Genomic DNA, 13,765 nt, shown 5'->3' on the forward strand with positions numbered 1-13,765 from the left:
TTTGAAGCAAGGCGGGAAGAATACTTTTTTTTTGAAAACCCGTTTTTTTTTAAAATAATATATATACAAATATGTATATATATTATTGTACTTAAGGGCGCTTTTTTTGGGGAAAAGAGGTTATATAAGAAAACTGGGTTAGGGGAGAGCATTAACGGGGCGAGCCATTTCGGTCGTGTGACCATCATCGGAACATTTTCGGAATGGGTGTAGGGCTATGTCACGACCGCATGTTGTATCTGCCAAAAAAGGGCATTTGTTGTCGCTTATTGGTCAGAGGATTGACCTGATTTGTAAATTGTGGAGTTTCCAAAATTCGGAAATTAGGTAAGGACGGTGGACGTTGACTGAGTTTTCGTCACATTTTTATGGCTATTCTTTCGGATATTCTAAGCATTGTTTCATTGTCTTGTTTGTCTATTATTATGGCCTTGTCGATTTGCGGGATGTGTTTCAATTCTAGGGCATGAGCTGCTATTTCTGTCTTCCCTGTACTCTGCATTCTATTTTTCTTTTTGATGTTGCATTGTTTTTTGTGTTTAAATGTTCCGGAATAGGGATGTTACAGTCGTGGAAGTGTTCTTGTATTCTAGTCCATAAAGACCTAATGGTAGAGCCTGTGTAGGTGATGTCACAGTCTTTTTGGCAAAGAAATTTGTAGACTACGTTATGGTGTTCAAATATTTCTGTGTGTGTGTGAGTGATTTACTGGGTTTTAGGAGAGTTGTAATTTTTGGTTAAACCCTTCCCCAAAAAAAGCGCCCTTAAGTACAATAATATATATACATATTTGTATATATATTATTTTAAAAAACCCGGGTTTTCAAAAAAAAATTATTCTTTCCGCCTTGCGTCAAACACCCACCCCCCTTTTTTTAACAACCTAACAGCAGAAGTATGGAGAATGAGGTCATCCTAGTATCTAAAACAAGGTATGTACAAAATTTCTTCCTAAATTATTCTGCTATATTTTCCTTTAAAATACACTTATAATGCCCTAAAAATTTCTTGAGGAAAAAAGCCAATGTATTTAAAATAAGGGACTCTCTTAAACAAAAACAGGCTATAATAACCGTAAAAATAATAGTTTTTTAAGAGGAGTAACATGGGAATTTTCCCAGAAATAAATACCTATAGTATGTCTTTTTTCTCCTGCTTTTCTTAATACTTCATTTGTAACTCTGTCTGTCCATGTGATCTTTAGCATTCAGCACCAACACATTTCAAATACTAGAAATCTTGATTTTTCTCTTAAAAAAAAAAAAAAAAAAAAAAAAAAAAAAAAAAAAAAAAAAAAGAGAGAGTTCATGTCTCTGATTCATAGAGGGCCACACTGCAGACAAAGTTTTTAATAAAGTGCTCCTTTATTCTCAATGACAGTGATCAAGAACCTGATAAAAGAACACTATAAATATTAAGATGTTAATAGTGTTCTTTTAATGTTCAATGCTTTTTTTTTTTTTTTTTTTTGCTTGTGCTATTCTTATTCTCACGTCTCTTCCACTTCGCTCATCTAATGTTATTAGACTTCCTAGGTAGGTAAATTCTTTTACTTGCATTAATCTTTTCCTATCTACTGTGACGCTTATGATTTGCTCTCTATCCCTGGTATATTTTATTACTTTTTTTGTTTTTTTCTCATTGATTTTTCATCTTATATTTAGTTTATTCATCTCTGCAAGTGATCCATGTAGTTCTTTTTCATTTTTGCTATTAAGGCTATGTCATTTGCTAATCTTCTTGTATTATAAAGCTTACAACTGATCTTTATTCTGCTACTGATTTTTTCTTTGAGAATTCCTTCTGTCTTTGATGTAAATATTAAAAATTAGTTGTCTAACATCCTTTCTTATTTTAGCTTCTTTCTTTCATTTCCCTATGGCTGCAGTTTGATTTTTATATAGTTGATAAATTAGTCTTCTGTCATTGTATCTATCTTCAAATTTTTGAGGACTTTAAACACTGTATTCCACTCAATGTTGTCAAAAGCTTTTTCTATGCTTTTTCTTTTTCTATGGAACTGCTCAATCTGAAAGTTATAGATTCTCTTGTCTCTATTTCTTCTGAAGCTAAACTGATACTAAGGTAAATGTTATTCTATTTTTTTTTCCTTACAGCAATAGATACAGATCTTTGCATGCTTGAGCTTTTTTTTTTTTTTTTTTGGAATTGCTAACATAATACTTTGCTCAAAATCTGTTGGAATTTCTTCAGTTGCATACATTTGATCAATCATTTTGATTTATCACATTTTTGCTTCTTCACCCAGTGCATGTAAAATTTCTCCTGGGATTTGGTCTATTCCTGGTGCTTTCGACCATTTCAGTTCTTTAAGAGTCTTATCAAATTCTGACTCAGTCCTTTCTCATCTTCCTCTAGGAGCAATTTATCTAATTTCTCTCCTCTATAAAGTTCTTCAGTGTATTGCACCCATCTTTGTGCTGTTTCATCATCAGAAGTGCCCTAGAAGGCAAAAATATAAGATATGACAATATTGCAGTCCTGATAAGTGATAGAATAATTTGGAGAAAAGTTGTATTGATAGGAGATAGTAATGATGTATTTATTTAATTCACACAAAAACAAAGGAAATAAGTAAATAATTCAAATTAAGTGGATATTGAATCCAACATTATTTCAAAGTCAAATAGAGAAACTACAAGAGTTTCATGCTGAATATAGAGACTATAAAAGATTCAGCAGATACAAGCATAAGCAAACCATTCATGACAAGGCAACTCATAGCAAAGGTGGTGTAAGCTCCGATCGTGGTCTTTAGTATTTTCCCATAATGTAAAACACATATCCTAGCGGACATGTATGATGTTATACATTATGAGGTGAGGTCACTACCAAGACCGGTTTGTTTCGGCCTTTTTTGAGGTCTTGTCAGTGGGAGCCAGACCAAGAATTCTCAGGATGAAGTGATGCAGAACTTATATTTTACCATACGAGTTGCTAAAAAAGGTGTCACATCACAAAATACACCAAGAATTACTGAAAAAGAGAGCCAAAAGGCTTCCTTCGGTGATGTAAAATTATTCAAATTAAGTGGATATTGAATCCAACATTATTTCAAAGTTGAATAGAGAAACTGCAAGAGTTTCATGCTGAATATAGAGACTGTAAAAGTTTCGGCAGATACAAGTGAAAGCAAACCGTTCAGGACAAGGCAACTGGTAGTAAAGATGGAGTAAGCTCCAATCACTGTCCTCAGTATTTTCCCATAATGTAAAACACATATCCTAGCGGACGTGGATGATGTTTTTTAAATAACGAAACCTGTGGTGCGTTCATAATTAGAAGAAACACACGTATAAACCACAGTGAAAATTATTTAATTGTAAATATTTCATCCTAAGTATCTTAGGACATCATCAGTACAGTATTTAAACAAAATTAAGAATAACATACAGTTAGGGCGCATGATTACAATAGAATCTCATGAAAACATGCATAACGTGCTTCTACTTTAGCACGTTATGCATGTTTTCATGAGATTCTATTGTAATCATGCGCCCTAACTGTATGTTATTCTTAATTTTGTTTAAATACTGTACTGATGATGTCCTAAGATACTTAGGATGAAATATTTACAATTAAATAATTTTCACTGTGGTTTATACGTGTTTCTTCTAACTGTGTATGATGTTATACATTATAGTCTCTATATTCGGCAGGAAACTCTTGTAGCTTCTCTGAAACATTTGCAGTTTCTCTATTTGGCTTTGAAATAATGTTGGATTCAATATCCACTTAATTTGAATAATTTTGCATCGCCAAAGTGAAGCCTTTTGGCTCTCTTTTTCAGTAATTCTTGGTGCCTTTTATGATGTGACACCTTTTTGAGCAACTCGTATAGTAAAGTATAAGTTCTGCATCACTTCATCCTGATTTTTCTTGGTCTGCCTACCACTGACAAGTGCTCAAAAAAAGGGCAAACAGGTCTGGGTAGTGACCTCCCCCCCCCATAATGTATAACATTACATATGTCCACTAGGATATGTGTTTTACATTATGGGAAAATACTAAGGACAGTGATTGGAGCTTACTCCACCTTTATTACGAGTTGCCTTGTCATGAACGGTTTGCTTATGGTTGTATCTGCTGAAACTTTTATAGTCTCTATATTCAGCATGAAACTATTGTAGTATCTCTATTCGGCTTTGAAATAATATTGGATTCAATGTCCACTTAATTTGAATAATTTTGCATTGCTGAAGTGAAGCCTTTTGGCTCTCTTTTTCAGTAAGTAAATAATATTTATTTATATGAAGTCGTGGTGCACCCTGTTGGGTATCTACTTGGATACTGAACGAAGGAGGATGGGCTGGCAATTTGGGATTTAGCTGACCAAATTGTATTCCTATTGGTTAAACCAAAATAAAAAATGACGGTACAACAAGACAAAATTTCATACCGGCTGGAGCGTCGCCCGGTTAAACAAGGCCCCGGTTGTTTTCGCCAGGGAACCACGGCAAGTCAGCTACTGGAACAAATCTCAAAACACACCCCAACTCAACATCACCAGAGTTAAAGATCGGTACTATCAACATAAGAAGCCTGAATGGCAAAGAAATGGAGCTAGCTGAGGAATTAGATAAGTACCAGATCAACATAATAGGGGTGACTGAAACAAAAAAGACAAAAACTGGTGAGATCTTCGTAAGCAATAAATACAAAATGTTATATTCAGGCAATGACAACCAAGGAAATAAAGCAGTAGCCATAGCATACAACACAAAATACAAGGCTAATCTTCTTGAATGGCAGTCAGTCTCAAGTAGAGTAATGTGGGAAAATATGAGAATGGGGAACTGGAAAATGAGACTTATTTGTGCATATGGTCCAATAGAAGGTTCTACTAGGTAAAAGTGCAGGAATTTTTTGAGGCTTTAGAAAAAGCAACTGAGACAATGAAAAAGGAAAAGTTGGTCCTTGTTGGGAATCTAAATAGCAGAGTAGGAAATGATTGTGAGACATACAAAAATATTTTGGAAAATTTGGAGAAAAGAGCAAAGCTAATAATAATGGCAAATCCCTGTTGGATTTCTGCTTAGGACATGAACTGGTTATTACTAACACCATGTTCCAACATAAAAATGTGCACAAATTCACATGGAGAGAAGAGGCTAGGAATAAGAAAAGTCTCATTGACTATGTTATTGTTGATAGTGATGTTTTCTCCCTGGTGCAGGACACCAGAGGGTACAGAGGATTTGAAATTGGAAGTGATCACTATTTAGTCTTGAGCAGAATAAAATTGAATTTCATATTGAAAAGAATAACATGTAAGAAAGTTTTAACGCGAATAAAAGTTGAGCAGCTCTCAGATGTGAACTGTAGACTAAAATACACAAAGATTATTGAAGAAAAAATGAAAGAGTTTGAGAACAGGAATCAAACCTTGGAGATTCAGTGGCAAACTCAGAAGAAAACATTCATTGATTCTGCCAGAGAGGCATGTGGTGGGGTTGTCTGCAATGATAAAAAAATCAGAACTCCCTGGTGGACACAAGAAATTAAAGAGGCAGTGAAGGAAAAGAAGAAAGCATATCAAAAGTTCCTGTCAAATAAGTCAGCTTGTGCTGTTAGAGAATACAGAGACAAATGCAAGAATGCAAAATGTAAAACTAGCTAAACAAAAGTCATGGGAGGACTTTGGCAAGAATATAGAAAACAAATATCAGGAATGTGGCAAAATATTCTGGAGGTTGTTGAAGAAGCTTAGGAATGGAGGAAAGAGTGCTGCTGTAAAAGGAGTTAGAGATGATAAATGTGACATGAAAACAGGAGAAAAAGATATCCTTGGAGTATGGAGTGATAACTTTGAAAAACTGCTAAATGAAACAAGCAGTGATGACAGCACAGTGATAAAAAACACTGACCAGGCATGCAGTCAGGAATACATATCCATACTTGAAGTAGAAAAAGCCATCAAAGGCTTGAAATGTGGAAAGGCAGCAGGAGTAGATGATATTCGACCAGAAATGCTGAAGTATGGTGGTATAAAAGTCTTACAGTGGCTGCATTGCATAGTTCAGAAAGCCTGGACAGAGGAATGAATTCCCGATGATTGGAGTAGAGCTCTCATAGTACCCATATATAAAAAGAGAAATAAAACTGAATGTGAGAATTACAGAGGTATTTCTCTACTGAGTGTTCCTGGCAAGATCTATGCAAGTATACTTGAGAAACGGTTGAGAAGAATTGTGGAAGAAAACCTTGGTGAAGAACAAGCTGGATTCAGGCCAAATAGAGGCTGTCAGGATCAGATCTTCACTTTATGACAAATAGTCGAGAAAGCATGGGAATATAATAAAGATCTGTATTTAAGTTTTGTCGATTTGGAAAAGGCATATGACAAGGTGCCAAGAGAGAAGCTATTCGATATGCTACAGTTATAAGGTGTCAATGGGGGATTATATCAAGCAATACTTAGTCTTTATTTGAGTTGTAAGTCAGCAGTTAGAATTGAAGGAAGTACAGGAAGATGATTTAATGCTAAATCTTTTGTGAGACAAGGATGTACATTATCCCCTCTGTTATTCATTATCTATATGGATCACATTATGAAGGAAAGTGGTATTAAACATGATATCAAAATTGGAGATGTTAATGTCAGCTCTTTGCTTTATGCAGATGATGTTATACTTCTAAATAAATCTGCTACAAGTCTGCAAGATTCTCTGACTAAATTGAATAACTGTTGTAATAGATATGATATGAAGGTCAGCAATAAAAAGACAAAGACAATGAAAATATGCAGAATCATTGAAAATGTCAACTGTGTTGTGAATGGAGAACTTGTGGAACAAGTAAAACATTTCAGCTATTTAGGCACCATTTTTACTGAAGAAGGTAAATTAAATATAGAAATAGACAACAGAATCAGCAAAGCCTGTATGGTGGGAAGTCAACTGAATAAATTCATATGGAATAAGAGAGAAATTAGTCGGAACACTAAATTAGCTGTATACAAGACAGTGTTCAAACCAGCTTTAACTTATGGATCTGAGAGCTGGGTCAGAAGTAAAACACTTGACCAAAGACTAGAGACCGCAGATATGAGAGTCCTAAGAAAGATTATAGGCGTGAACAGATGGCATCAATGACAATATCATATTAAAAACAAGGATATTAGGAAAGAACTTGACATTGTCAGCATTCAGGAATGCGTTAGCAGAGCTAATCTCAGGTGGTATGGTCACTTAAACAGAATGGGCGAAGAAAGATTAGCAAAACAAGTGTTCTCTGCCAGGTTGGCAGCAAAACGACCCAGAGGAAGACCAAGATATAGGTGGATTGATACGGTACAAAGTGCCTTAGACGATAGAAATATAAGATCTGATAATGTTGGAGTCTTGACAAGTAACAGACTGATTTGGAGGAAAAAATTGTAGATAGGAAGTTAGTAATGATGTAATTTTTTTCATGTAGTACTATCATATCCTGTACACCCCTTGAGGGTACATGGCAGGAATTTGATGATGATGATTATATGAAGTCATATATTTCTGCCTGAATATTACAAATCACCACCAGTGGCAGCAATAGTTAATTACAAGCTAGAATATGGACAATGCATTGATTTGAAACTCACACTGATATTGATGATGGTCTGTAATATTGAGACTAAAATATATAGTTTCATATAAATAAATATTATTAGTTAATTCCTTATGTGTTTTAAATGCATAATTTCTTTAATTCATGTGAATTAAAGAAATCTCATGGCACAAGTATCTCCTAAAGAACTAGTAATAACAAACTGTAATTTCATGGAACAGCCATGGTACCCCATACCCCCACTCCCTTGAGGAAATAGTGATGATGATATGATCTGAATCATGATGTTAATGTTTAATCAACATTAACCTATTAAATGTTGATTAAATTAGGTCACATGTAGAACCGATTATAAAAGTGACTAGTTAAGCTATCTTAATCCATATTTAAAAATAATGACCACAATACAAAAAACTTTATTTGCTAATCATTCTGCTTTGCTCTTTTCATATTACATTCCTTTCTACACTAGTAAACATGTGTAGCTTAGTCAGTAATCATGACACTCTTTTGGTGGGTCTTAATTCCATCTAAGGATGTGAAGAACCTTTATAAAATGGCTTTTAAACTGAACATGAGTTAACATGCATTATATGAATATCAAAAATGTTAATAGTGTTCTTTTATTGTTAAATGCCTTTTTATCACCCACCCCCCAGAAACAGGATTTTCATCCTGGAGAATTGGCCAGAAAAACACAATTAAGAGACATGACCTACTGACCTCTCATAGCATTAGTTATTCAGGCCTATAATTGCCAACTACATGGTAATTTTATGACACATCACATGCTGAAATACAATTTTTGCCTCCCCCCCAATACTTAAATTTTAAATGTAGTTACTTTTCATAATATTATCTTCTGTTTAGATTATTTATTTATGTAAGTTTCACAGTAATCACGTGAAATTAAACTTGCAACACCAATTACACCTAATCTTATTCACCACTATTGCTCCTGGCCAAATAGGCCAGGAGCAATAGTGGTGAATTGTTCCTGGCCAACAATATTACTAGAAACCACCATGTGCAATTCATTCAAAATATATATCACTAATTTTCTCTTATCTGTCCCTTCCCCAACACATAATTGTACTATTATCATTTTTCAATTATGAACTATTGATAATAGTACATAATTGTACTATTATCATTTTTCAATTATGAACTATTGATAATAGTACATAATTGTACTATTATCATTTTTTAAAATTTGTATTATCATTTATACAAATTTTTCAAATTTGTATAAATTGTGAGATTTGTATAAATGGTGAGACCACTTTATACAAAATTTTTGAAACATTCATAGTTTATCCCAAATATGCTTAAATTCAAAGCTGATAGTTTCTCATTTCCTTTTATCCTTTCCATTTACTTGCTACACACTGTTATTAAGGAGTGAGGTGTGACTTTAGTAATCAGTAAAGAATTAAAATACATTCAAGATTCTTGTATCTATCTGAAATTTAATTTTACAATAAAAAAAGAATTAACTAAGTATGATAAGAATGCATGAATAACAGAAAACATAAGTAAAAATTTAAGCTTATTTTATTAACACAGCTTTAATTTTTGAAAGAAAACACTAGAATTTTGAATTTTCTTATTATGTTTCTATATCTATGATGTATTCCTTAACATTTTTACAGACTATTTCAGAAAAGAAAAAAATAGCCCCTTATATATTTTGATGCGCTTATGCACACATTGCATGAGTGCATCATATTTCAAAACAACCTTAGCTACTTACATATAAATTTGTTTTTATAAAATAACAATATTAAAAGAAACACAAAAATTGACATACCTTGAAAGATGGCCGATTAATTTTTTTAATGTTTGGTAATTTACTTCTGGAAGTTTATGAAGTAACTCTTTTAGCATTTTCAGCCTTTCCTCTTGATTCTCAATATCTAAAAAGAATGCAAATTTTTTGCTTTAAGCACTGTTGTCGTATTATTTCTGAAAAATATGCAAATTGTATGCATCCTCTCACACTGTCAAAGATGAGTATGAAGTTTAGCACAATGAATTTAAATAAAGTGCCGAAATACTAAAGATCATTACTAGTTTGGATGGCTCAGTGGTCAGCCCATCTGCTTTCTGACCAACAGGTTGTTCACTGCTCCTATATAATCTCTGAGAGGTGGAAGCTCCAAAACATAAAACTTAGGTCACAACTTTGACCAATAGAAAACAACACAGATACACCCAAGACAAAAACACTTTTCCCACAAGCTCCAAAGATGACACACACTCGAAACGACTCACACCCTGTTATTCCTACCCCTAATCTTGTTTCATTATGTCCTATCCTTCTCCTTTCCCCAAAAATTTCTATCTTTCACCTTCTTCCCAAAGAATTCACTGCCCACCCTTAAAACCCGGGTTTTAAATTTCACATACCTCATTTCTTACCCACAATTCTCCTATATCTCCCCATCTCCACATTTCCAACCCCCCCCCCCCTCCTGTCCTTTCAGTGATACTTCAGTAATATTGCCAGATGATAGAAGCTGCTCAATAAGACAACCAGGAACATCCTACAAAGGTATGTCCAAAATTATTCCTTCCTTATATTCTTCATATATCTATATCTTTAAAACATCAGTAATTCCCTAAAAATTGAGTAAAAAACCAATGACATCATAAAAGGGGTACTGCTAAACAAAAATAGGTAAAATAGCCATAAAAATTAACACCGTCCCCTTCTAGATACATGCATTATCTAAAATACAGAAACAAATCAACCTTCTCTAGTCTATAGAAAGCTATAATTCTCTCTCTTTCAGATTAGTGTATGTCAAGGAAGGTATGAATTCTAGAGACCATACCTTTTTATATATAAAAGAATTATGCACCATTTGTATTGTAATAAAGTAATCCTAAACAGTTTGATATCACAGTTTGTTTCAACATCACTTGATCACTTAAGTCATCAGCTTCTATATACGAGTTGCCCCAGCCCTGAAAATATTTCAGGCACAAACTTTGTTTGCTTACACTTGGATAAAGGATTAAACCAAGTGCATAATTTCTTGGTATCTTTAATTTTTAGTAACACTGATGTTTTCCCTTTCAAGAAAAAATCAGTTTGAGAAGAATTATATTATTTCATTCAAACAGGAATAATTATGATTTTTTTTTTTTTAAACATTTGAGTTATAAATTAATGGCTCACACTTATTACCTTCATTACAAATATTTGATTCTGATTTTATTTTAATTAAACACGTTTAATATTAATTTTAGAATAAGATCGTATTGGGGTTTTTTTGACCAATAAATTTAATGATAAATTATGCCAACAAGTTTCACCCAACCGGGCTGTTTGGCTTCTTCAAACTTGTTGACATAATTTTTCATTAAATTTATTGGTCCAAAAAAACCCAGTGTAATCTTATTCTAAAATTAAGTCAGTGTCCAAAAAATATACTCACAATGTTTAATATTAATAATCATCAGATTGCACATCAAGATTTGTTAATAACCAATCAACACAACTGTTAAAAAAATATTATCTGCATGCATAGAACCTGTATATCTGTCACAACTTTTGACTAAACCACAATTAAACATATATAGATACATGCACAGGTAGAGAAACAATCAATGAGGAGACTCTTATGATATAAATTTGAATAATTCTGAAATTTAGCGAAGAGGACTGCATGGTTCAAACTATTTGACTTTGAACTTTTAATGCACACAGTATGAACCACAGAATGCGATCATGCTGTCATCAAAAACAGGATTAATGAAGAACATATTTTCTCCGCTAAATACCTTCGTATATACCTCTGGGGAGATAATTTACCATACCTTGGGAAACATCCCAAGGTATGGTAAATTATCTCTATGCTCAACACCATTCAGGCTTGTTACTTCACTAGCAAAAACAATATACAAAAAAAAAAACAGAAGACACTGCTACAAGCTCCCTTGACCTAGTCAATTTCTGCATGGAGCATTTTGTGAAAAACTACACAGCCACCTACTTATTTGAGATTATTCAGTTAAGAAAAAAACTTGTTCTATTGGCCACACAGCTCAAACATGCTAGGTACAGTCCTTCATTACCTCAATAGTCCATTGAGGTAATGAAGACAACAACCCAGAATCCATTTACCACAGAAAAAGAAAACATAGTCTAGCCCTGGGATGAGGAACCTGCAACCCTTTCTCATATTTTGTCAATTATATATCTTCATCATTTACAAATTATACATTCTCAAACAATGTGCATTTTAATTAATTATACTTTAAAAATAGTTATTTTTAAATCACAATGGTAAAAAATCAACTGTTATTATCAATCTATCCATTGTTCTATGGACTTGGTTGGCATTTCATCCTTAACCCATTAACTTCCATGATCCCCATTTGGGGATCAGCAATATTTTTTATGTTGGCACCACTAATTTTAAACTTTTTGAATATTTTTAAGGTTATGTGTGTAGATCAAAGTCTGCTCTCAATGTATGTAGTGAAAGTTTTTAGTTTGATTATACGTGTAATAAATGATATTGATTCAAAGTTTTGCCGGTAAGTGACACTTTTTTCACATATGCCTATTTGATGATGATGATGATTGAAAATCTCATATTTTATGTTGAAATAAATCATTTTCCATTATGGAGGTTATGTGCATATGTGTTATCAATAACATAGTATGAAAATTGAGCAAGTTTCAAATTTCATTACTTGATAAGCTGAAAAATATGATGATCCCCATTTGGGGCCCACGGCTAGTGTAATGTAAAATGATTTACCATTTCGACTTATATCAAATATTATCTTATGAATACCGAGATTGCGATTTTTTATTACTTCTATGACATTTATTACTCTTAAGAATATTTTTATAGTTATTCAATTTATTTTTCAGCATAATCATGAATAGCAAAAGGTTTTTAACGCTAAGAGAACTTGAAGAATATTGGGACAATGAACTTGATTTGACAGATGATGAAAATCTTGATAGTACTATTGATATAGTGTAACTACCACCGGATAGAGTGGATGATGTTTCAGATTTGAAAGATATAGATGACAATATTCTTGAAGATACCGTTACAAATGATGTTCCAGGTTCAATAGAAATTCATGGTGCAAAATGTAATGAAGAGAGTGTAGTTCCAAGAAATAAGAAACCTAAAAAGGAAAAACCCATATCGGATTGGAATCGAAAAAGAGCATCATTCAATATTTCTACTGATGGTGAAGAAGAATGCAAGCAACGTAAAATAAACATGATAGGAAGAGTAAAAGATAAAAACCCAGTAGAAATTTTTGAAATGTTCTTTATAGATAATCCAGTAGACCATATCGTACAGCATAGTATATCTTATGCAGCTCAAAATAATCGTCACCAATTTATGTTCTCGGCAGACTGCTTCAAGAAATTCTTGGGAATATTACTTTTAACTGGATATCACTCTCTACCCCAAGAGCAGATGTATTGGTCAGAAGAAGACATAAATATAGGAATTGTAAGAAAATGTATGCCGAAAAATCGGTACATTGAAATAAAGAGAAATCTGCATTTTAGTGACAATACAGATATACCAATAATAAATGGAAACAGGGACAAATTATTCAAAATTCGACCAATTGTTGATGAGCTGAATAAGAATTTTATGCAATTTGGAGTATTTTCCCATAATATTAGTATTGATGAACAAATGGTGCATTATTATGGTCACCATTATCTAAAGCAATTTATTAGGGGCAAGCCCATTCTATTCGGTTTCAAGCAATGGGCTATGTGTTGCGCAGAGACCGGGTATCTATAACGCAGAAATCTATGAAGGCAAACTAAGTAATTCTGAAACAGATACCGTTGTTCTACCATTGGGACGAGTGTCAAGATGGTCTAGAGGTGAGAAGAAACAAGTGATAATTCCGCAGCCTAGTGCTATTGCAAATTACAATGAGTACATGGGCAGTGTTGATAAGCTTGACTGGAATATACAAAAGTATCGAATAAAAATTAGAGGCAAGAAATGGTATTTTCCAATTTTCACTAATACAGTGGATATGACTATAGTCAATGCTTATGTCATATACTGCAGTGCTGGAAAAATGCCACTATTGGATTTCAGAAGAATGGTTGCGAGGTCCTACTTGAATATACACTCTCAATCTGATCCCCAAAAAAGTGGAAGGCCATCCTACAGTGTGAATTCACAGA

The 13,765-nt window shown here is 33.3% G+C and overlaps 1 protein-coding gene across 4 annotated transcripts in view; it reads right to left on the reverse strand.

Moving 5' to 3' along the window:
• Nucleotides 1-13,765, reverse strand: part of RhoGAP15B (RhoGAP_ARAP and RA_ARAPs domain-containing protein RhoGAP15B) — a 339,597-nt gene that overhangs the window by 159,888 nt on the left and 165,944 nt on the right. For all 4 annotated transcript variants that reach the window (XM_090405966.1, XM_090405963.1, XM_090405964.1 and 1 more), the window contains exon 10: nt 9,380-9,485. In XM_090405966.1, the coding sequence (XP_090262092.1) occupies nt 9,380-9,485 (106 nt within the window). The remainder of the gene's footprint in view (nt 1-9,379; nt 9,486-13,765) is intronic.

This window comes from Typopeltis vanoorti, chromosome 16, assembly GCF_054136105.1.
Source record: "Typopeltis vanoorti isolate ZY-2024b chromosome 16, IOZ_Tvanoo_1.0, whole genome shotgun sequence".
NCBI lineage: Eukaryota > Metazoa > Arthropoda > Arachnida > Uropygi > Thelyphonidae > Typopeltis > Typopeltis vanoorti.